General features: G+C 38.4%; 2 protein-coding genes across 3 annotated transcripts in view; one reads left to right on the top strand and one right to left on the bottom strand.

Annotated features, from left to right (window-relative positions):
* Nucleotides 1-8,238: 8,238 nt before the first annotated feature.
* THNSL1 (threonine synthase like 1) lies at nucleotides 8,239-22,916 on the bottom strand. Of its 2 annotated transcripts, none has more exons than XM_061436035.1 (3): nucleotides 22,846-22,916; nucleotides 16,721-16,886; nucleotides 8,239-15,481 (listed from the first exon to the last, which is right to left on the bottom strand). In XM_061436035.1, exon 3 carries the CDS (start codon nucleotides 15,431-15,433, stop codon nucleotides 13,187-13,189), a length of 2,247 nt encoding a protein of 748 aa, XP_061292019.1. In that variant the 5' UTR covers nucleotides 15,434-15,481; nucleotides 16,721-16,886; nucleotides 22,846-22,916; the 3' UTR covers nucleotides 8,239-13,186. The 2 variants fall into 2 exon arrangements, with proteins under 2 accessions (XP_061292019.1, XP_061292018.1); XM_061436034.1 differs by lacking the exon at nucleotides 22,846-22,916 and adding an exon at nucleotides 22,604-22,785.
* A 52-nt stretch (nucleotides 22,917-22,968) lies between these two features.
* The window catches only part of ENKUR (enkurin, TRPC channel interacting protein), a 38,471-nt gene continuing 37,000 nt past the window's right edge, over nucleotides 22,969-24,439 (top strand). The window contains exon 1 of the mRNA XM_061436036.1: nucleotides 22,969-23,550. Within this exon, the coding sequence (XP_061292020.1) occupies nucleotides 23,465-23,550 (86 nt within the window). The 5' untranslated portion in view covers nucleotides 22,969-23,464. The remainder of the gene's footprint in view (nucleotides 23,551-24,439) is intronic.

The following is a 24,439-nucleotide window of genomic DNA, read 5'->3' as shown; positions in this document are numbered from 1 at the left end:
GTAAGAGGACAGTTTCTCACTTATTTCACTAGCCCATATGACTGACACTATACTGTAATGGACCTTGCCAAGGATTTGATATTTCTGTTTACCTGCTTCTGCACATCTTATCTAAGAATTCTAAGGAATGTAACTTTCAAGTCAATGATTAAATACAACTGGCTTTTTTCTCTGTTCTCAGGTGGTTAAACCGTGATCTTGCAGCTCAAGGTAAGTTTTTTCCGTTTTAAAAAATCAAAAATAATATTTTATAAATGTGTATGTTGCTGATGCAGACATGGCTTCCAGCCACTAGGTGTCGCAACGGTGAATTACAGACTCCTCTCAGAGGGACTTCCCTGGTGGCTCAGAATGTAAAGCGTCTGCCTACAATGCGGGAGACTGGGTTCAGTCCCTGGGTCGGGGAGATCCTCTGGAGAAGGAAATGGCAACCTGCTCCAGTACTCTTGCCTGGAAAATCCCATGGATGGAGGAGCCTGGTAGACTACAGTCCGTGGGTCACAAAAAGCTGGACACGACTGAGCGACTCCATTTCACTCAGAGGGTTGCCAGGACAGATCTTTGGGCAGAAAAGTGAGCTGGGTTTGTTCTCAGCCCTTCAAGACCCCTGCTTCTGCTCTGCTCATTAAACAGATTAGTGATCTCTCCCCAACTTTCAGGAAAGGGCCTCACAGAGTTTTGTGTGAATATGAAAACACAGATGGCTTCACCAGGACTATTTGCCATCCCTCTAACCCTGAGGCTGACATTTTTACCCTAGGGGTCTCCCCCCCCGCCCCCACTTATCAGTGGAAAACACTTAATATATTCTTTCAATTCTTTGCTTTCTTCCCCTTGTTGCTAATATTTCCTTGGTTTACTTCCACCCTGTGACCCCTGGTTTCATAAGAGAACCAGATACAATTTAGGGAACACTTCCTAAGTTTTCCTGCAGAACCTCTGCAGAGTTGCTGGGGGAAGCCATTTGTGCTGACGCTAAGGTAGACATTTCTCTGTGGTGCAGAAGGCGGCTGAGGGAGGTACAGGGTCTTGACCTTGAGAAACAATTCAGAAATTGTGTGTAAGGGACCACAGTAATAAAAGGCATATCCAAAAAAACAGAAAAATGTGACCAGGAGAATATCCTATAAGAAATAAAATAAATTAAAATAAGATCTAATCAACTCTATTATACATGCTTCCCTTTTGTGCTATGCATGTATGTCAGGGAAGCTGCTGAGACCATCTGTTAAATGTTTATTTCCATTATTACTTCTGAGGTGCCAAAAATCCTGTAATGGAAAAAAGAAAATAGCCTTTAAGATTGTTGGAAAATGATCAAGAGAAAGCCAGAAGCCGAGTTCAGGCTCAAGTTCTGTCCTCTTTTTTTATACCAAAAAGTTCTAGAAACAGGCAAGTTCACCTTCTCAGGGAACGACTACCTAGATACATTGTTGATACCAGTTCTTTACAGCAGAAGGAAGGGGACTCTTGGGAGGAAGACAACTTGTCATTTGTCAATATTTCTTTGAAAGGGCAGAGGAAGTAGAGCGAAGACAGGAAACAAAGCTTCTACTTTCCTTCTTAGCTCTTTTGGAAAAAAAGTTTTGAGAAGAAGGATGAAGTCGACAGCCAAAATAAAGTACAAATGCTTGTCTGTACAATTTGATTATTCACGCTTTCCTTGCCCACAGTTAGTCTGGATAATCAAATACTGAGTGACCCAGAAAGGCTGAAAGACAGTGAGGCATTTTAGGGTGGCCTCACATGCTCCTGGGGTTTAATCCTGCTCACTGACATTCAAGAAGGGCCTCATCAGGGAAGAACTGAACACAAAAATAATTAACATCCCTGAACGAACCTTGAAAGTTTGTGTTCACATTGGATTAAGTTTATGAGGAGAAACTGGGTTTTTCTGTTCTCTGAACTGTAAGAATTTGGATAGATTAAAAACTTAAACTGCCAGCAGCTTCAGAGTCAATAACCCTGAATCTCGCTGCCAAAAACTAATTTTAGTTGGTGAAAAGGAAAGTGAGAGTCTACTGTTTTGGCCCAGACTTGCAAATGACAAATTGTCATTTTTTCCCCCCACCTAAATAAAAGCTTCTACTTAAACATTGGAGAGATCCCTGGAGAAGGGAAAGGCTACTCACTCCAGTATTCTGGCCTGGAGAATTCCATGGACTGTATAGTCCATGGGGTTGCAAAGAGTCAGACACGACTGAGCAATTTTTCACTTTTGTAAGACTGTCGTGTATTGTTCTCACAACCCAACCAGGCAGGTATTTAATCCATATGTTCCAGATGAGAAGCCAAGGCACAGGAATATAGAGTAACTTTCCCAGGATCTTATAGCTGGCGTTGGAACCAGGGCCTGGATACAGGTGATCTAGTTCCAGAACTGCCTCTATAGAGCATATGGAAAGGTTTTCCATCTCTGGGATATTATAAAGATGGTAAGATGCAAGTAAACCTTTAAATTATGGAATTAGAGCTTACCAGCCACACAAGAAAATGGAGGTGATAGTTCTAATGATTGACATAATGCTCTCATCAAAAGCCTATGATTCTATTGATTGTGAATACCTTTTGTCAGCAAGGTTAATTTTGGACTTTATGCAACATACCTCGGCTTTTAATAGATCATTTTGGCTTTGCAAAGAAATAGCGAAATGCATCATTCTGATCGTACCACCAGGAGATCTCTCATTTCCCCAGTGAAGGAGAGAAGAGATGAATCAAATCATTATAATTAATAAATCCACCTCCATAGCATTGGTAAAGCACTTCTCCACATCCTCTTGCAGGTGTTTTTTTTTTTTTTTCTTTCTTTCAGTTCTTTTACTCTTGACAAACAGGAAGCTGAGAAGATGCATTTTTTTCTGTTGCTCAATTGTGTCCAACTCTTTGCAACCCCCTGGACTCTAGCCCATCAGGCTCCTCTGTCCATGGGATTTTCCAGGCAAGAATACTAGAGTGAGTTGTCATTTCATTCTCCAGGGGATCTTCCCAACCCAGAGACTGAACCCATGTCTCCTGCATCTCCTGCATTGGCAGGTGGATTCTTTACCACTAAGCCACCTGGGAAGCCCATTTGAGATGTTCAATTCAGTTAAGTCACTCAGTCATGTCTGACTCTTTACGACCCCATGGACTTCTGTACACCAGGCTTCCCTGTCCATCACCAACTCCCAGAGCTTGCTCAAACTCATGTCCATTGAGTGGATGATGCCCTCCAACCATCTCATCCTCTGCTGTCCCTTCTCCTCCTGCCTTCAATCTTTCCCAGCATCAGGGTCTTTTCCAATGAGTCAGCTCTTCACATCAGGTAGCCAAAGTATTAGAGCTTCAGCTTCAGTATCAGTCCTTCCAATGAATATTCAGGACTGATTTCCTTTAGGATAGACTGGTTTGATCTCCTTGCAGACCAAGGGACTCTCAAGAGTCTTCTCCAACACCACAGTTCAAAAGCATCAATTCTTTGGTGCTCAGCTTTTGTTATGGTCCAACTCTCACATCCAGACATGACTACTGGAAAAATGGTAGCTTTGACTAGATGGACCTTTGTCGGCAAAGTAATGTCTCTGCTTTTTAATATGCTGTCTAGGTTTGTCACAGCTTTTCTTCCAAGGAGCAAGCATCTTTTAAGTCTTTAATCAGTGCTAAATCAAACCAAAGATTGATTGAAACAATTTCTGGATATAATGTCCATGTCATTCCACATCACTGACATTATGAGACACATTTGGGACCAAAAAATAAATAAATAAATAAAACATAGTTTGAAACAAAAGTGTGCATTAAGATCATCTTGTCCCATTCTGTTTCAGTGTCAAAAACTGGCATTCATTTCAGAAATCAACCTAAAAGGATTGCAGGGATTCTTCATGAATATATTAAATCATTCTCAGGAAAGAAAACTACTACTGAAAAAAAAATCAGTATTTTTCTTAGTTATCTCAAAATTTAAGACAGTGTCAGTAATAGCACCCTAAGAGTTGTTTTTGGTTTTTTTAAGCACACCACACAGCTTCTGGGATCTTAGTTCTTGGACCGGGGATTGAAGCCAGGCCCATGGCAATGAAAGCTCAGAGTCCTAACCCTGTACCACCAGGGAAGTTCCTGTTTTTTGATGTCTTTTTTAAAAAAATGACACCCTAAGAATAATGTATACCTTAAAAAATCTTCTCACACACATCATTTTATTAGATCGCTGTAACAAATATATACCAATTTTAAGATTAAGAGATTAAGAAATAGATTAAAAAAGAGACACCTGTACAGATGAGAAAAGTACTCACTGATACTCTAATAAGAGTATCTTTTAAACGTAAGCTTAAGTACCCTAAGAGTTAAACAAATGTCTAATGCCTAGTTCTCTTACTATTGGAAGTGGAGATCACGACACGTGGGCATAGGCAGCACTAAAACATGGGGAAGTGGGGACACAGCGCTGTTCCATATCCATTTAGAGTACAAATTTCATGGGAATCTTTCAGCCATCTATCAGATTTCTGTCATCTTTTGTGATAACCAAAGCACTAAGATAACTCCTTTTAAAGGGAAACCATTTCCTGTGGCACTCGACCCTAGAAAACAAACAAAAATTTTGTGAGTAGATATTAAACAAAAATGGTACCCGCGGGGACTTCCCTGGTGGTCCAGTGGTTAGGACTCAGCACTTTCAGTGCCAGGGCACGAGTTTGATCCCTGCTCTGGGAGCTAAGATCCTGCATGCCGCATGGCACCACCAATAATAATAATAATAATAATAAAATAAAATTTGAGATTTTTAAAAATGGTACCCACAAAGAAACTGAAATATCCTATAATACTATGCACCGTAGGAAATGACTACAAAACAAAATGTTATATTACATGAAAAAGGCTGCCCAACAAGCTTAGAATTCAATCATTTATTGTGGTATCTGTTTTATTGTCCATTATCAGAATGAGGTGAATGAAGTATATCAAGAATTCAATTAACAAAGACTTCATCCTTTAGACAGTAATGTACTGATACTTTGTCAGATATCAAAGAATTTAAAATTGTAAAGAAATTTATAGTTAAAATTTTAAATGATAAATGTTTATAATAAAGCAAGATAGTATTTCAGTGTGTTAACTACAGAAGAACATATAAATGCTAAGGCTAAAATGAACAAGAATGGTGGTTGCTCAGGGGATAATTTAAATGAAATAAATTCTGATTTGCAGATTGAAAATGCTAACAAACAGATAGGTAGGATTTAGGAATGTTTTTAGTATAACATGATAAGAAAAGACAGGAGGAAAGAAGACCAAGACAGGTTTGGGAGTTAGGGGAGAAATAGAGATGCACTTGTTTGGAGGTAAACTTCAAACCTTCACATGCTTCCATTAGTAAGTGAGTCCATTTACTTTCTCTTCTTTAACGAGGGTTTGGAGACTAAGATGTGATGGAATATTAGAGTGAAAATTAAATGTCCAGTGAGATGAGAAAAACAATCACCAACTCCTCTCCACTCTATTCATCACCAATTCTGCACAGCTTTCTATATTCTTGATTTCTGTGAATAGTAAAACCATCCAACTAGGTTATAAACCCTAATCCTTCTCCATGCCCCCTCCTTTAATCTGTCATCAAATCCTATAAAGCAATGTCCTAAGTATTTCTGGAAACTTCTCACTCCCTTAGGTTCCACCACTGCAGTCCATACTCAGGCCTCCTAATGAGTCTTAGGTCTGTGAGTCTAATCCCTTCCATCCACCCCACACAATTGCCAGCCCAATCTTTCTAAATCTTGTGTTATTACTGTAAGTTTATGGCAAGTAAACTTACGTTACCATAAGTGATATCTCTTAGCTTTCAGACACGTGAAAACTCATGGATCATGCCTGATTTTCTAGCTTCATCTTCACAGACCCATACATACACATTTTGTTCCAGGCAAGTTGAGTGATACATCCAGCACTCTGCACCATGTTGTTCCCTCTGCTCACCAATTCACCTATGTCAGCTGTCACCTAACCTTAAAACTTTGACTCATGTGTGAGCCTCCACCTAACCTTTAAACTTCGACTTGTGTGAGCCTCTCCTCTAGAATGCCTCCTTTGATCCCTCAGTCTGATCTTTTTCACTTCCATCCCATAGCCCCAGGTCTAAAACATGACCGTGGCCTGAAGTGGATTAGGGAAGAGCCAGCCAGGCAGTGGTCCAGGACACCAGACTTCAAAAAGATTTACATGTTAGGAACACTGCAGGGCTTCCTTGGTGACTCAGCAATAAAGAATCCACCTGCAATGCAGGAGACACAAGAGACAAGGGTTCAATCCCTGGATTGGGAAGATCCCCTGGAGAAGGAAATGGCAACCCACCCTAGTATTCTTGCCTGAGAAATCCCATGGACAGAGGAGCCTGGTGGGCTACATACAGTCCATGGGGTTGCAAACAGTTAGACATGACTGAGCACATTCACACAGGAATATTGCGGGAAGAGAAGACAGTGTTTATCAATACCATTGGTGCTTAGGATTACTGCAGCAAGTTTCTAGGAATTAGAGGGTGAGAAGACCCAAGAATATGCTTGAATAGCAATAAAGTGTTTCTAAACTGCCTTTGCCGGAGAAGGCAATGGCACCCCACTCCAGGCCTCTTGCCTGGAAAATCCCATGGATGGAGGAGCCTGGTAGGCTGTAGTCCATGGGGTCACTAAGAGTCGGACACGACTGAGCGACTTCACTTTCACTTTTCACTTTCATGCATTGGAGAAGGAAATGGCAACCCACTCCAGTGTTCTTGCCTGGAGAATCCCAGGGATGGGGGAGCCTGGTGGGCTTCTGTCTATGGGGTCACACAGATTCGGACACGACTGAAGCGACTTAGCAGCAGCAGTAGCAAACTGCCTTTGACTGAAGTGACTTAGCAGCAGCAGCAGCAAACTGCCTTTCAAAGAGGATGTTTGGTTAGTTTCCATATTTTTGTTTTGCTAGTAAGGTTTGTCCTTGGAGTCGCAAAGAGTTGGACACAACTGAGCAACTTTCACTCACTTCTCTTTGCCAGAGCTGAGCTGCTTAGGACAGCACAGGAGAGAGTCACCTCTGCCAGAAGGTGTCCCTCTTTGTCCTTCCCTGCAGTGTGCTTGTGGTGTGGGGGTCTGTGAGAAAATTGTAGTCATGCTCCAAAAGAAAAGTGCAACACATACGTAGAGAACATCAATTTGAATGGGAACCAAATATCTAATCAAATATCTAACTTAGCTTTCTCAGGGTACACCATGTTTCTGGCTGGTCCTGATGAAACTGTATTTACTGTATGCTCTGGTAGTAAGTTGAATTACTTACCTAAGTTCTCCATAAGCTTCTCGGGGATTGAGACTCTGAATTTTTTGCTTTGTAACAAATCTGAAAAAGGTGCATATTCACCCAAAGTGTGTGATCTTGCAGAGTAATGATCCAAAGATCAAAAGTTGGCAGTATATATTTAGCACTATTCAGAGAAGAATCACCTTGAGTCAAACAGGGAAGAATATTCTGTTTATTCGAGGTATTTTATGTTGTTGGATAAATCAGATAATTGTGAGTGAAATATCCCTGAAAACTATCCTTCTCTCTGTGGTTTGACTTCATATTTGCCAAATGAACTACAGTCTCCTAGGTATCTTCATGTAAGGGATGAAGAATCTTGGGTAGAAAAGACCAAATCTGTGGTCACTGGAAAAACGCCAACAATTATAAATGTACATTTTAGTTTATATTAACTCTTGTGATTAGCAAAAGATAAAAATCTCTAAATCTGTGCAATTTTGTGTACATGAACAAAATTTAATTTCTGGACCTCTTACTCTGGAGACCACATCTAGGTACTCTTTCCCTTTCCGAGGCCTTGAGAAAAATCAAACAATTTGTAATCATTTTATAGATTACAAATCTCCTACATGTGGTTTTTCCCTCTTTGACAAGAATGACCTGCATATTTCAAAGGATATTTTAGCTTTGTTTTCTCCCTAAAATTTTGTTTCATTTCAGTATGACTTTTTTTTTTTTTGGTATGACTTTTGGCCAGTAGAAATTGTATGCTCTTGACCCAATTTAAACTAATATTTTCCTTCTTTCTGCTGCCAGTAAAATAATTATACTCAACTTTTCTCAAGAGAAAGATGTTCTGTATTTCTTCATAGTAGGCTACAACACTGAAGGGGAGAGGGGGTACCTTTTGACCTGATGACTCTTTTTCTGGAAAATATACAGAATACTGTGAATAAATGCACTATTTAGATCTTTTAGGATTAAATTACATGACTTTAATAGAGAAGAACCCTACACAGATGTGAAATTTACAAGAAATGATGTATTTTCTGGTATGACCCATGTTGATTTGGAAGTTGTTTAAATATTATGTCAGTCAGTTCAGTCGCTCAGTCGTGTCCGACTCTTTGCGACTCCATGAACCGCAACACACCAGGCCTCCCTGTCCATCACCAACTCCTAGAGTTCACCCAAACTCATGTCCATTGAATCGGTGATGCCATCCAACCATCTCATCTCTGTTGTCCCCTTCTCCTCCTGCCCTCAATCTTTCCCAGCATTGGGGTCTTTTCAAATGAGTCAGTTCTTCGCATCAGGTGGCCAATGTATTGGAGCTTCAGCTTCAACATCAGTCTTTCCAATGAACACCCAGGACTGACCTCCTTTAGGATGGACTGGTTGGATCTTCTTGCAGTCCAAGGGACTCGAAAGAGTCTTCTCCAACACCACAGTTCAAAAGCATCAATTCTTCGGCGCTCAGCTTTCTTTTAGTCCAACTCTCATAACTATACATGACTACTGGAAAAACCATAGCCTTGACTAGATGGACCTTTGTTGACAAAGTAATGTCTCTGCTTTTTAATATGTTATGTAGGTTGGTCATAGCTTTCCTTCCAAGGAGTAGCATCTTTTAATTTCATGGCTGCAATCACCGTCTGCAGTGATTTTGGAGCCCCCAAAAATAAAGTCAGCCACTGTTTCTCCATCTATTTGCCATGAAGTGATGGGACTGGATGCCATGATCTTAGTTTTCTGAATGTTGAGCTTTAAGCCAACTTTTTCACTCTCCTCTTTCACTTTCATCAAGAGGCTCTTTAGTTCCTCTTCACTTTCTGCCATAAGGGTGGTGTCATCTGCATATCTGAGGTAATTGATATTTCTCCCAGCAATCTTGATTCCAGCTTGTGCTTCATCCAGCCCAGCATTTCTCATGATGTACTCTGCATATAAGTTAAATAAGGAGGGTGACAATATACAGCCTTGATGTACTCCTTTTCCTAATATTATGTCAGCCAATTATATTTAAAGCCTCAAAAAGATTGGAGAGAGTCCCAGAAAAAAAGGTAGCATCAAGAGCAAGTAAAATTATTTTCTGAAAACTTCAGCTATTTGATTTGAGCCTTGTAAATAAAATTCAAAACAAATAATTTCAGGGCTACATCACCAAATATAAGAATTGATTTAAGATAGCCCCTTGTGGATTTAAGTAATTTAAAATTATAAACCCTCCTAATATTTGTAAGTGAAACTCAACCTGCCATTAGCAACCGTGCATTGTATAGGCCATTACAATCCCAATAAAGTCTATGATGATAACTGAACAAGTAGTGCCACGTCTGAACATGGAACCTCAGCTCAAGACAATTGTTACCACCACTGAAATAAAGAAAGACCCAAGAACTCAGACAGCAATAAAGAGTTTAGATAGAAAAATAGCTGAACTGAGAAATACACCTTCTGTAGGAAGCAAACAACTTTTTGATACAGGCCTCTGGTCTAAATCTTGCCAACTGAGCAGAGAACTGCTGTACATGATGTTGGTTTGGTTTCCTATGTTTGACAGGTCCCTTCTTCATGACACTGACAGATCGCTTGGCTTTGCTTTCTTTGAACCAGAGGAGCTTATTCTACCTCTGATTTTAAAGGAGGCTATTTGTTTTTAAAGTTTTTAAAGTTTCAAAGAGTGGCTGGAGTACACAGACAGGGCCCACACCAATAACTATTTCATACACAGGCTTTGATCATCAGGCTTTAATCATCTTCCTGCACAAAACTCTATTACTTATGTTCCCATGAGTTTGAGGCTCATGTGAAAACAGCTCATATGAAAACAGCTACTTCTTTTTCTTAATGCTTTAAGTAGTTTGAATTAGAAAATGTTTTAAATGATCTAATGGATTGAGAGAAACAGTATTTGTTGTGATTGTTTTTGGAAGTGAATTGCTATTAAAATCTAACAGAAACTTCAAACAGAACAATTTATTACTTTCTAAAGTCTATTTTGATGAAAAAATATTTTACTATTTTCACTGATATCCAATTAAAAATCTCATTTCTTTTTTCTCAAAAATCTTACAAATTCACCATATTTTTGACATTGTAAAATAATTTCAAAGATTGGAGAAGGAAGAAATTACAACCATTGCTCAAGAACTGATAATTTTTCATATTATAAATAAACCACACATTTTTATTTTAACACAGCTAAGATATGAAATATATTTTTATATACCATTAGAAAGAATCACAGATGTTTGTAAGTTCATTTTCACGAGCCTTCAATACAAATTTTATGAAACAGTATACCTATTGGACACAAGTACAGATAAATATTAGACCATTTAAATGTCCATTAACATAAATGGATAGATTGTGGCATTCATTCTATAGAATATTATACAGCAATTAAAATTAATGAACTCTGCCTTCTGTCATCTGCATGGTTAAATTTTATTAAAATTACTGAATAAAACAAAGTCATGGAAGAATATGTATGATTCCATTTACATAAAATTTAAAAAGAGGCAAAACTGTACATATAAACAAGGAAATGATAAAGAGAAAATTTAGGATAGTGGTTACTTCTGAGGGAGAGAAGCAAATGTAATCAAATAGGAGCCACAACAGGTGTCAAACACGAGGCATGTTCTACTCTTAAAGCAAAGTGGGGAGCAGCACATTTATTTCTGTTTTATTACTCCTCCCTGAACAGTACACGTACTTTACACATTCTGGAGAACACGAGAGGCAAGGAAGTGGAGACCACACACGTAGACAACTGTTTTCGAAGAGGCTTGGTCTTGAGTGGAACATAAATAAAAGAGTGAATGGTGGGGGAATGTGGATGTTGACTTGTTTTGCTCTTATACTTTTTAAGATGTGAAAAGAGAGCATCTGAATGGTATAGAAAGGAAGGTCCCGTCAGAGGGGAGAAGCTGAAGCAGCACTAGAGGAGAGAGTGGATGAAGCAAGTGATGGGAGTATTCCGACAGGATCAGAAGCTAAGACACACGGGAAGGAATATCACCCAATTCAATCCAGGGGGAGCAGGTGAGGAGACAAACAGTCCAGCAGATTTAGACACTTGGTGAGAGGAAGCCATGTCTTCACTGATGGCTTATTTCCTCTTGACTGAGGCAAGGTCATTAGCTGAGAGGGAAGGGCTAGACTTGGTATTGAGAAAAAGTGAAAGCATGAAATAAGAGAACAAATGAACTGGAGATAAAGGAATGTGCTCTCTTGAGCAACTCACTGTACCTATTTCCCTTGTCTACCTAGAATGTACTTCCCCTTCCTTTTCACCTAGAAAATCTTGCTACCCTTCAGGACTCACAGAAGCTTCTGTGTCTTCTGTGACATCTTTTCTAATTGGCCCATGGTAATCCGACAGCTCTTGACTGTATCCCTTACTTTTTACTTACTCATGAACTGTCTTGCAATAACTCTTCTATGTTGAACCTGATTCAATTTTACATATTGTCTCCTTCACTACAGTCTCGTGGGCAAAAATCATGTCTTTTAAAAACAAAATTGTCCCTCCCACTTTCAGAAAAACAGTGCATTCTCATACACACAGGAAAATTTACATGTATTTTCTAAACATATCGGTTATTGAAACACTTATCCTTAAAAGCAAATGATAAAATAACTAAGACATACATGAATAAGTGAACTTTGAATCCTCCATTATTTTCTGGTAACTGCTCTTGGTTTTCAAGTTTTGGTTTTAGAATGTACTTTTTAGAAGCTGGAGAGCCAAAGTTACCATAGTTGGTTTAATTTTTTAAATTTTTAAACAAATCATTTCTGCTCATTAAACTTTTACAATTTTTTCCTTGACAATCTGCAATATGTTTCTTTATGGAGGTAGTTCTCCCAGAAAATGAAACAGAATATTATCAGCAAAGACAAATTATGTTAGGAATGCCATCTTGTGGTTGAGAGTAGTCCATTACACTAACAGGTCCTTTCAGTGACAAATCTTTTAATTCAGAAATAAAACATTCAAGAAATTCACAAATGTAAATCATGATTATAATGTATTGTTACTACAAAGAAGGAAACACTAAATATGTGCATCAATTGTATGTGCTTTTAGCTGCCAAAAAAGACAACGTTCACTGAAAGAAAAGACAATAGACAAATTATATAGGAATAGAGTCCAAATAATACAAGAAAACTGCTATAACTATAACCATACTTAAGACTATTCAAATACTCTGAATTTTGGAAAGCTTTTCTCTTGAAACAGATATGCAATTTTATTTCTGTATCTACTACTAGGTAGTTCTGTTGATGATCACATCCTAGATTTAAATCTTGTGTCTTGATTTTCAAACTACATCACCTTAACTATACACATCCCAAGGGGAGTGAAGGCTGGAACACTTATCTAATCTGGATGGTTTAGGATCCATTTAATTAATTATAGTCCAAAATGGAATTTGAGGAGAGTCAAAAACGCCAGCCATTTCTTAATAGATGTGCTTACTACTTCTTCTAAATAAGTTAACCATTAGAGTGTACATTATCTTTCTAGTCAATAAAGAACTAATAATGGTTACAGATATACTATGTAACAACTATGCTGAAATATTTTAAGTGTCAGATAGAGTACCAGACATTTTGGTCCATTTAAAAGTGGGGATGAGGGAAGAGAAACTGATATATCCCACATGGGTGCAGAGCACAGCACAAGGGTCCATGCATTACGCTACTTTCTGTCACTTCTAGATTAAGGATCCAAGAAGCATGTGTAGGGACAATGGACAGACCTAGAGACGAGGCTACTGAAATTCCAAAAGATAACAGATCTATATACAGACATACATATTCGCATAAAAAACAAAATGTTATTTGTACTCAAAATCAACTTTTGTGATTTATTACTGCATGCTTTTCACCAGAATTTTTTTTTCTTTTACTCAGAAAACTTTCCTATGAATTGATTTTGTGCAAGTTTTTCCACATAATTCTTCAAGACATTCACATCAGCTACACAGACCTGGTGCTCCATCTTCTCTTGCTGTTTTGTTCTCTCTAATAAAGCCTCGTGCGGTGGAGGTAAGGCATTGTATGAACTTAATAAGTAAACTTGACTTGATGAAGTCTGATTGATTTCTCTAATCTTTAAAGCCTGCATGATAGCAGGTGCAAACTTGGAGTAATGAGCTGTAGAGGATACAATCACTGGGCAAGTTTTGTCTTGCATTCTGTCTGCAACTACTTTCGCAATTGCAGTGTGTGGGTCCAGAATGTACCCCGAAGTGTTGTAGGTAGAGTGAATAGCTGCCAGGCACTCTCCCTCGGAGCACCAGTCGGCCACGAAATCCTGCTGAAGTTTCTCAACTAGGATTTTCTCTATCTGGAAGTGATGCTCCTCTTCTAACTGATTAAACAGTCTTCTCATTAACTGTCCATCTTTATTAGCCATCAGGTGTAAATGTCGTTCCAGGTTTGAAGATTTGAGGATATCAATTGCTGGTGAAAAGGTCCGTGCTAGTTTTCTTTCCCTTATATCATAATGCCCTGTTTTTATAAAATCAGTCAAAACATGGTTCTCATTAGAAGCACAGATAAATTTTCGAATAGGGACTCCCATGGTTTTGGCATACACTGCTGCTAAAATGTTACCAAAGTTTCCTGTGGGAATACACACATCAACTGGGCTTCCAAAAGAAATAAATCCTTGGCTAACGAGATCAAGGTATGCAGAAGCATGATAAACTACTTGGGGAAGCAGTCGGCCCCAGTTTATGGAATTAGCTGAACTTAAGACAGTTCCATATTCCACAGCAAGAAAGCCAGTAAAATCAGAATCTTGAAAAATTCTTTTTATAGATGTCTGGCAGAAATCAAAATCTGACTTGACACCTACCGCCCATCCATTTTCATTCTGACTGCCAATTATTTGTGCTTTTTGAAAATCACTGACTCCGTCTTCAGGAAAAAATGTGGCCACGGCTATTCTCTGCTTGTCATTCTTATTAAGACGACTAAAGCCATTTAAGACTGCACTTCCAGTGTCTCCTGAGGTGGCTACAAGTATCATAAAATTGCAACTTGGTGGAATACAGTGTGCAAAAAGATGGGGCATGAGCTGTAAAGACAGATCTTTAAATGATCCTGTTGGTCCATGAAACAACTCCAGGATGAACTGGTTGCCTGACAGGTGCCTGACAGGGGCGATTTTTGAGCAGGTAAAGTTTTCCCCATAAGCAGTTTCAATCATTTCTCCCAGCTTGGCAGCAGGTATGTCAGCAGGATGTATACATTTTTCCAGAAGTATCTGTGCTCTTTCTATGTATGTTGCTCCTACCAGGCTTTTCCACTCCCCACAGTTTAACTTTGGAAACTCCTTCTCAGGAACAAAAAGTCCACCGTCAGAAGCTAACCCCTCAATCACAGCTTCACTAAAGAATTTCATTGGAATTTTCTGTTCACAGTCTTTAGGCCAAATGTGTCTTGTGGAAATGAATGTTTCTGAATCCACATCTTGGTATCTTTTAACTGCACTCAGCACTTTGTTGGCTACCTCCTCCGGGGAAGCCCCACTTTCACAAAAAACACGAGTATCGTACCACTTCTTATAGTACTGTCTTCTAAACTTCAGTAAGTCCTTCATAGAGGTTCCAGAATTCTGACCTACAATCCTATCTGTTTTCATTAATTTTAGACGACTGACTATATCTAGTAGAGGTACATCCAGATAAACAATTATTCCGTTTTTCTTTAGATGCCACATGCTAGCATCATGCATTGGGTTGGACCCAGTAAGGGAAATCACACTTCCAGATGCAGAGAAGTTTAACACGGCTTTTCCTTCCTCTTCTAAAAATTGCTCATTACCAACATCCTGCAATTTTTCAGACACACTCATATTCCAGGTTTTTTCAAGGATATCATCATCCACATCGATGACACAACAACCCAGTTTCTGGCCTATTATTCTGCCTACTGTTGTTTTCCCAGCACCGGGAGGTCCCATCAGGATAATATTTTTGTCTCCAACAAGAGAGTAGATGGAATGCCATGACTTCCTTAATTCTGCAAGTGCAAAGGTTCTTGAAAGAAATAGCTGTGGATGTTTATCTGTTTTCACATGGATGCGAGACAAGCATTTCTGAGCTATCTGTTTCAGAAGCTGACATCGCTTAAAGTGGAGCATTCTCTTTTCACTTTGCTGCCCAAGCCAAAAGAAAAACTGGCTTTGGCCCTTTTCAAAACATAAAGACAAGGAAAGACATTTAGTTACTAATTTCTATAGGCTTAACATACCAATAGGATTAAGTAGAATCATGCCCACAGTACACAAACTTAAAATTCTTCTGAATTTTATATGGCATTAAAAAATTATCCAAACCTAAATTCTCATATATTACATATTATCTTTTTAGTAATCTTTTCAAGTCTCAAGAAAGTGAGTAATCATTTGTAACTATGAGCAACAGAAACTTTATTCTGAGAATGTTGTATCATAGATACTTTTTTTAAAAATATACTAAATCAAATTACTATTTCTTTTCCTATAATGAAAAATGTCTCATGGTTTGTAACCCAAGTAAATAAGGATTACTTGGAGTTGGGATGCTATATACTTGCAATTCAAAAAGCTGAATAGTCTCTGTATTTCTCGTTAGTTATATGAACATGTTGATAGACTATCGTGTTACTCATAAATTTCTTAGTCAAAGAATTCACAACAAGAAACCAGAATAAAATATTTGCTTATACAATGCTTAAAGAATTTTCCAAAGAACAATTATATATAGAACAAAGGCATGACCTTTTCTTTCTTACATGCCTTTTACATGCATACTGTTAAAAATCATTCTTACATGTTTTTCATGTTTTTTACTAGCTTATAAAAAAAGCTAGTGAAAGATATAACATTATGTAAATACTTAAGAAAAATGGATAATCGACAACAAACTCAAAGGCTACAGATCTATAACTTTCTCTGACTCGGACCATCACGCTCATTTCTTTCCTATAAACATCACCAGTGGAGACACAACTCAAATCCCAGACTCCAGAGTGATAGCAAAAAAACCCTCAGGAATGTTTCCATTGATAAGAGGACAAATTCATGCTGGCATCTGGAGAAGCTCTGTAATTCCCCGTACTGATCAGATCCCTGTCTTTGGAAATACACTCACTGTTAAAACACCAGATGTGTGCCAGACAGGTGAGACGTTTAGTCATATGTAAAGTACAATTTAATAACTGCTACAATATTTATTTAAAGTGATTAGAGTAACTTTACAGGCATGTAGTGAGACTTTCCACATATTCCGTGGTACAACCAATAGGCAACTATTAAACGTTAGATGGTGTCTTTAGACACGTTCCGAAAACTTTTCGCTCTTTACTATTCTGATCATTCATGCTACTCAAACTGTGTTTTCTAATAAAACATTTAAACCATTTTCAGCTTACACTGAATTTAACTTACAAGTTAACTTAGAACTGCTGGAAGCAGGGATGCATTTCCTTATTTGGCTTTTCAGCTGGTATATGCTTAACTCCTGCTGACTTGCAAACAAAAACACACAGGAACCAATCTGAGGTGAAGAGTTTGTGGATGCTGAAGCAAACTCAGTCTTTGCAAAAAATGGAGTCTATAATGGAAAAAAATTGAAATTAATCATAACTGCATACTGTGTCATTAAATTCCACAGATAGTCTATTGTTAAAATGTCCAATTGGAATTTTTTAAGTACAGAAAAATAATAAACTGACCCTTTGCATGGTTCCCTAAAGCTATTATTGAAAGATTAAGATACTATTTTCCAATATGTGTATCTTACGATAAGAAAGAATTTTACTAAACAGTACTGAATTTCTGCCATCAAGCAATATACAAGATACTATAACGAAATGATAATGTAAGTTTACACAATGACATCTAAAATTTTAATGATTTAACTGTACGTTCAGTGATCAGATGGAAAGAAATCAGTGGACTAAAAAGTGTGAAGTAAGTATCTGAATTACTCTTTTAGATTGTTTATCCATCTGAATCATGATTTGGCTGTAATATCGACTATAAAGAGTGCAGATAAAGTGTCTGCCACACATGGGTACCTCTTGGCTATTTAAATGATTTATAATAAATTCAAACATATAGCATGGCGATAGGCACATAAGAATATTCATTTATATAGTAATATTAACCACTGTCACTCAGTGATAAAAGACTAAAAACATATAAATTGAATCAGAATATCTAGACACAGAACTAGGCTTCTTCTTTTTTTTTTTTTTCATAGTTTGGTTTGTTTATAAACCTTCAGAGAAAACAAGGGGCTAGTGTTAGTCTGTGTTAGTCACTCAGTTGTGTCTGGCTCTTTGCGACTCTATGGACTGTAGCCCGCCAGGCTCCTCTGTCCGTGGAATTCTTCAGGCAAGAATATTGGATTGGGCAGCCATTCCCTTCTCCAGGGGAAATTGCTGACCCAGGGATTGAACCCAGGCCTCTTGCATTGGAGGCGGATTCTTTACCATCTGAGCCACCCGGGAAGCTCTTGTTTATAAACCTTCAGAGAAAACAAGGGGCACTCATCCATATTGGGCACAGGTTAATCCTTTCCCTGAAGTAAACAAAGGGTCAGAGAACTGTACACTTGAACCCCATCAGCAATTTCTTTTATTAAACTACTTTTATTCTGGTACTATTCTTTAACACTAATTATTTTGAGGACACTACATTAAGCAGCCTGCTTAATAGGTAGCTTTTGCTTATAATATCACAGAGTATCATCTTTTTTAGTTCCCAATGCAGAAATTTCTGACATCTGTATTGCTAATAATTGTGTATTACCTGAGTAGCTGGTTTGTTTTTATGGACACTAAATTTTTTATCTGATCTTTTCCACTTTAGGTTGGTTGCTACAATGCTTAACACCAACTCCATTAAAAGCAAAAGACTAACACAAGCGTTAATGCATGTTAACTTCACCTTATCCTTTGTAATCTTACTCTTCCTTTGTTTTATATGAATTCAAAGTAGAAAATTGTGACAGTTCAATTTATCAATTCAGTATCAATATTATTTCACCATAAAAATCTTTCTGACACTAGCTTATAAAGTGCTCTAACATGTAACAAATATTATCATTTTAAAGAAAATTAAAGAAGTTACATACTAAATTTTGTTTTGTAACATCCAGACACAAACTAATTTTAGGGTTTCAACATCCACTGTAGGCCAACCAAAATGCAAGAGAAGATGGAATAATGCCCATGACATCTAACTTTTATCTGGAAACTGAATTTTTACTTAAGAGGTAATAGTCAGTACTCATTATTCATGGTAGTTAAGTCTATCAGGTCACCATGAATACAAATTAGTGAACACTGAACCACTGCTTCTGGGGGAAACACACTGTTCCTAGGTTCTTGTGAGCCTCTGGTTACAATATTTTTGCCAACTGATCAATACATAATGTTTTATGTGTGTTTCTGCTTAAAGACATCTTATTTAATATACACATAATGATTCACTACCACTGAACTCAGACTTTAATACATGCCTGAAGGAAACTTATCTAATGTACACATTTTCTCTGTAAGGCACATGGTGGCCTCACTGCCTTAGGAACACAAGGCAGCACTTCAGCCCTCTGCTTGGGGGCCATTTTAAACAAAACCAGCAACCAGAAGCACAAAAATGCAAAACATGTGGCCCTTAAATAGAATTCAAAAAAGACCCTTGTTTACAGTAGGAGCTGAAACAAGAAGGCAAAGCATCACCTTATTTGACCCCAATTTGAAACATGCATATCTCATGACTCAAATTTTTCACCACTCATGCATGTGGCCATGAGTGACTGCAGAAGTGCTGTAAGCATTAATTTGGGGTTATAAATAAATTTTAGCAAGTAGAATTCACAAATAGAGAACTTGCGAAAAGTGAGGACCAACTGCAAATCATGTTCCTTTATGATTCAAAGCCATATTATAAGGTGTTTTTCATTTACTTATATTTTAATATGTTTTTCAGTAAAGGGGTCATGAACAGGCAATTTTTCTTCAGCCAAAGAACAGAACTATTTCAAATTAAAATGGGAGTCAATCACATAAGAGTCAAGAAACAAAACCAGTACTTAAAGACCAAATCTCTTGACTGTAAAGTACTCAGGTTTTACTGAATTATTGATGTTTGCAAATAATTGGTGTAGACCCAAGTTCCATACAAAAGTATTTTAGTAAACTCTCTAATTCTTCAGGGGATGGACGATGTATACCACTCCATTACACATTAATAATTTTAAAACAGGTTTTCTTACTAGTCGCTTATAGTGTAGTTTTTTGATCCACTAGTTCCAGTAGATACTTCTTAGACATAAAAGACCTTATCAAAGACAAATGAAAAGGTAGTGATGTGTCAGTATCACAGCAAGAACTTTAAAAAACAGAAACAGAATGTCCACATGTACATATTAAATACTGTGTGACCTTGAGGTATGAACTTTAACAATTTTACTGTGGCAAGCTGATCAAAACTGAATATAGACTTCAAGGGAAAGAAAGTACAGAAACCACTTTTAACACATTTTAAAATTATTTTCTAAGAATGCTAACAAAGTTACATTTTTAAACAAGAAATACATATTACCTTTTAGCAAAGTATTTACAGTGATATTTTCCTGTGCTTACACTAGATGATTGATAATCAAAATTATAAGTGCATCAATTTTTACTTCCAAAATAGTCCAGAAAATTTCAATTCCATTATAAAATTACCTCGTTTTCAATACTTCTGGTAAACTTTCAAAATCTATTTAGTGAAAATGATTTAGCATTTGTCACCCATTTAAAATATTTTGTTTCACAATGAGAACTGGCTACAGTTCAATGAACTTTTGAAAATATTTGTGCAATCATTATACTTGTCATCCTGTCATCCTGTTTTAATACAATCTCTAATTAAATTTCTAAGAATGACTAAATCTAGTCCACTATTTTATGAAGAAAGATATTCTAAGGTTTTAAAATATTCTTAAAAATTGCTGCATTTTTACAGCAATGTTGTTTTCCCATAAGTAATAAGAAAAAATGCAAATATACTAGGATATAAACCAACCAGCAGAAGGTTAGAAGCTTTGCTTTTAATACGTAAAAATCCTCTAAACAAGCCCTCCGGTTAATTAGCTGACTGAAACAGCGTGGTGGAAGGCCCACACTTCAGTGCCACGTGGTAATCACAGGGCTCTTAAAATCATTTTCCAAATTCACCACTCATCTTTGCCTTTATTTTAGAATCAAAGCCAACTAAGCCTTTTCTGTTGTTAGTCTTTTGCTATTAAATATTCTCTTAAAGGTTTTGAATATCTTATTCAAATGATTAAGTACTCTTTGTAATTCTATAACTTAGAAAAATATTGTGAAGACTATGTCTTTAGAAAGGGTTTCTTTTCCTCCCAGCTGTCCTATTTCTACTCCCACCTCTGACCATTTTATTCATCTAAGTATACTGAAATAATCCTTAGTAAAAAAAAAAAAAAACAACTAATTTGTATGTACAACCATTCATATAAGGTGTCCATGCAAACTATAACCCACAGGCCAAATGTAGCTCACCCCTGTTTTTGTAAATTATGTTTCATGGGAAAAAAACTTTGCTCATTCATTTTTTTTTTTCCATTTCTTAAGTATGGTCTTTGGTTGTTTTGGAGCTATAATGGTAGTGCTTAAGTAGTTTCAGAAGAATACAACTCGCCTGCAAAGCCCTAAAATATTTATTATCGAGCCGTTTACAGAAAAGGTTCACTACCTCTGATGGCACACCAACACTAATTCTATGTGGACATACTGTACATAGGCATTTCCTTGAACAGGACTGCCATTTTGAGCGAATTAGAAAAATCAGGAACATATTCTTTGTAAACATGCTTTCAAACGCCAAGAATTACAGACCAATACCTAAAGGGGAAAAAAGTTCCTTTCCAAATGATTTAACAACTTCCCTAAGACTGTATACTAAATATACTACAGTGAGACTTTAAATTCTGTTCAGTATTTTTAAAACCATATAAATACACTGACATCAGTGAAATTACTGTATTCAGTAACAACAGAAAGTCAAGACTAACTGAGGCCAGTGGGTACTTACTACCTAGAGAAACCATGCTTTGCCCTTATTGGCTCTTTCAGGAACTGATAAACATAAAGAGTCCTTAAGTGTTCCTTCTAATTAGAAATGTTACAAACTTTGGCCAAGGACTGTCCATTTGGCTAACTATTATCATTCCAAGTCCTCGGTTCAAATCTTAGCACATATAGAGAACAGAATTATTCTCTACACAAGCTAAGCAAAAATAACCAAAAACATGAAATACTCAAAAATGGAAAGGAAAAGGGCAAAGCGGCATATACATACAAATAGTTTGTAAACAGAAAATCTGATGTGAAGAACAGAACCATCAACCCCAAGGTGCCATTCATCGGAAATAAAATGTTTGTTAAACGCCTGGGATAAAAAAATAGAAACCTGACCAACTGGATAAGAAAAAACTAAGTTTATTCTTATCTACTGAAATTCACCAAGAGCCCAAGATGATAAGCACCTACACATTCAGCAAACTTTGTTTTAGGTAAAAACTGGATTTATTTAGTGAGAAACAAAACTCCACAGACAGAGCATGGACCATCTCAGAAGGAACAGCCAATAAACTCTTTTAAGTCAACCAAGCTACCATGCTGCTTTGTCTCCACCACCGGGCACCCTGGGAGTGACAGGGCCAAAACTGGCCTCTTATCTTCAAGCATCCTTACTCCCTTTGGGCAGACTGGCTTCTATAAGGTTGGTCAGAACCATATTGCCAAAATGTCTTTCAGAGCCTCTGGATTGCCAAATGGGAGTCTTTCAGCAGTCAATATGGGAATCGGTAGGTTCGTGGAAAACCACACGGATCAAACGGAATAAAACCGCTCCCAAGACTATTTTCAAAAAGGGACGCCAGAAAAAAAAAAGAGAGGAGCATAAAATTCAAAGGCCCGTTTAAAAGGATTCTTCTGGTTTAGGCTGCTTGCTTAGAAAACAAAGTCAAGCCCTAAGAGGAGGGGCCCGATAAAGAGGTAAACAGGGGGAGAAGCAGCGAGGCGCGAGAGGAAGGGAGACAGGTGGCCGAGGGGAGGACGAGGGGAGCTGTCCTGAGCGCTCGCACCGGGGGCCGCACGGCTGAGCGCGGGACGCAAGCGGCCGGGAAGGCGGGCGCGGCCAAATTGCTGGGATCACCGCCCAGTAGCGCACAGGGGAAGACACGGACCGGAAAAGGGCATGCGATGGGAACGGACTGATTCTACAGTTTCCCTTTCTCCTCAAATAACTCACCAAGGAAATCTCACTGAGAAGACGGGGGGAAAGGAAAGGAAATGGGAAAGAGCTTCCGGGAGCCGCCAGCGCCGCCTCGGGACACAGTCCCGCACCTCGGACTCCTGCCCCTGATGGCCCACAGCCCAGGACCCAGGCCTCGTGAGGTCCCCCTCGCCCCAACCCGCGCAGCGGCCTCTGCGCCTGCGCAAGGGCTGTCCTCCGCGTTCGCGCGCCACGCCCACCCCCGAGCTGCCCAGTACCTGGTAAGCGACTCGTCCTGCGCCTCACCCACTCGATCCTAGGCCCCTCCCTCCCTCGTCCTGTTCTTCACGTCGGACGTGCGTCAGCGTGGCCTCAGTCGCTCGCCCCGCCCCACAGGGTCACGCATGTGGACGAGAGTATTGTGTGACGCGTGCACATCGGCACAATTTCCCGTTTGTCTGTGGTAGAATTTATCTTTTTTTTCCAAATACACAGAGAAAAGAGCAACATTTTCAAGGGGACGCCATTTTCCACCCCTTTACTCCCAAAGGTACGTATAAACTGTGGTTTTCACGTTGAGCTTCTCTGACAGAAAAGGAGCCGTTGCGAAAGGAAAGTTTGGGAAACTAGATTGCGACGCCACTTCCTCGTTGCCTAGTTACTGTTTCCACGGCAGTCGTGCCGTCAACAACGCTAAGCGAACCCAAGAGTCGTAGAAGGGGTATTTTACTTTCTTGCCAAGAGAGGACTCGAAGAAGAGGTCGCGGGGGAATTGCGTGAAAGAAACGTTCGTTCCTTGAGAAGGCAAGAGGGTAGGAGAGGAAAGGACAAGCTGTGAAGAAAGGGATGGAGATATTGCTATAGTGAGAAAAAAGCTAAGTAGTTTTCAGGACTCGTATGGTGGCCATGGATCCAACGGGCCCTTCTGAGAGCATTTATAACCTCATACCCAGTGATTGGAAGGAGCCTCCACAGCCTCCTAGGTATGTGCGTAAGCAACGATTATCACTTGAAACAAGAATGGAGAATTGTCCCATTTCAGGATTAAGTAAGCGTCGTATGACTTTCAAAACGAGATTATTTCTATCTCAGTGAAGTAGTCTTGGGTGATAGCTTCTTAAAGAAGGAGTTGCGAAATATAAGTATTTAGCTCTTCATAATTCAGGGAGATGGTGGACCAGTGCTGTGAGAGGGCCATTTTCTTATGTCAGCCTCTTGTTCATACGTGTGTAATTGTAAGTTAATTGTACGTGTGTGATATGGTATGCAACATAGCCTGAAATATCTTAGTGTTGAAAAAAGAGAAGTCACAATTTTATTATCCTGCATTAGGATACTTGATATCTTGTTTCAGGAATTCACTTTTGTTTCTGACTACACCACTGCTTTCTCTAAAGAAAGATAATACCCATTTTTTCCCGAGTATTGTCAAATATAAATTTCTGTTTCTGAGCCTCTCTCTCTTTTTTTTGATTGATGAAACAAATGCACAAGATAGTGCCTAAGGTCTTCTTTTGATCTGATAGTTGATATAAAGAAGAATGGATTGACAGAGACCCAAAAATATGTGATAGAGTTAAGATTTTTATATAGGTGTTAGGACCCCTTTAGCTCCCCACATTTTCAAAAAGGTACCAGACAGTAAACCTGTCAGTTACTCACCTGGGACTTAGCACTTACTTAAATCTCTGGGGACAAAAGAAGGTAAAGAATAGGGAAAATCTCATTCCTTCTAGGATTTTGCAGCTTTATCTTTCTCCTTTTTCTTGTTCCAAGTCAAAACTACATTGAAAGCACACTGGGCTAAAAACAAAAAATTAGGCTCTGCAACTGATTGGTTTTGTGATCTCGAATACATTATTAAAATTTGTT

Source organism: Bos javanicus, chromosome 13, assembly GCF_032452875.1.
Source record: "Bos javanicus breed banteng chromosome 13, ARS-OSU_banteng_1.0, whole genome shotgun sequence".
Classification (NCBI taxonomy): Eukaryota; Metazoa; Chordata; class Mammalia; order Artiodactyla; family Bovidae; genus Bos; species Bos javanicus.
Note: the sequence above shows the minus strand (reverse complement) of the source record. Positions and strands in the feature narration are given on the sequence as shown.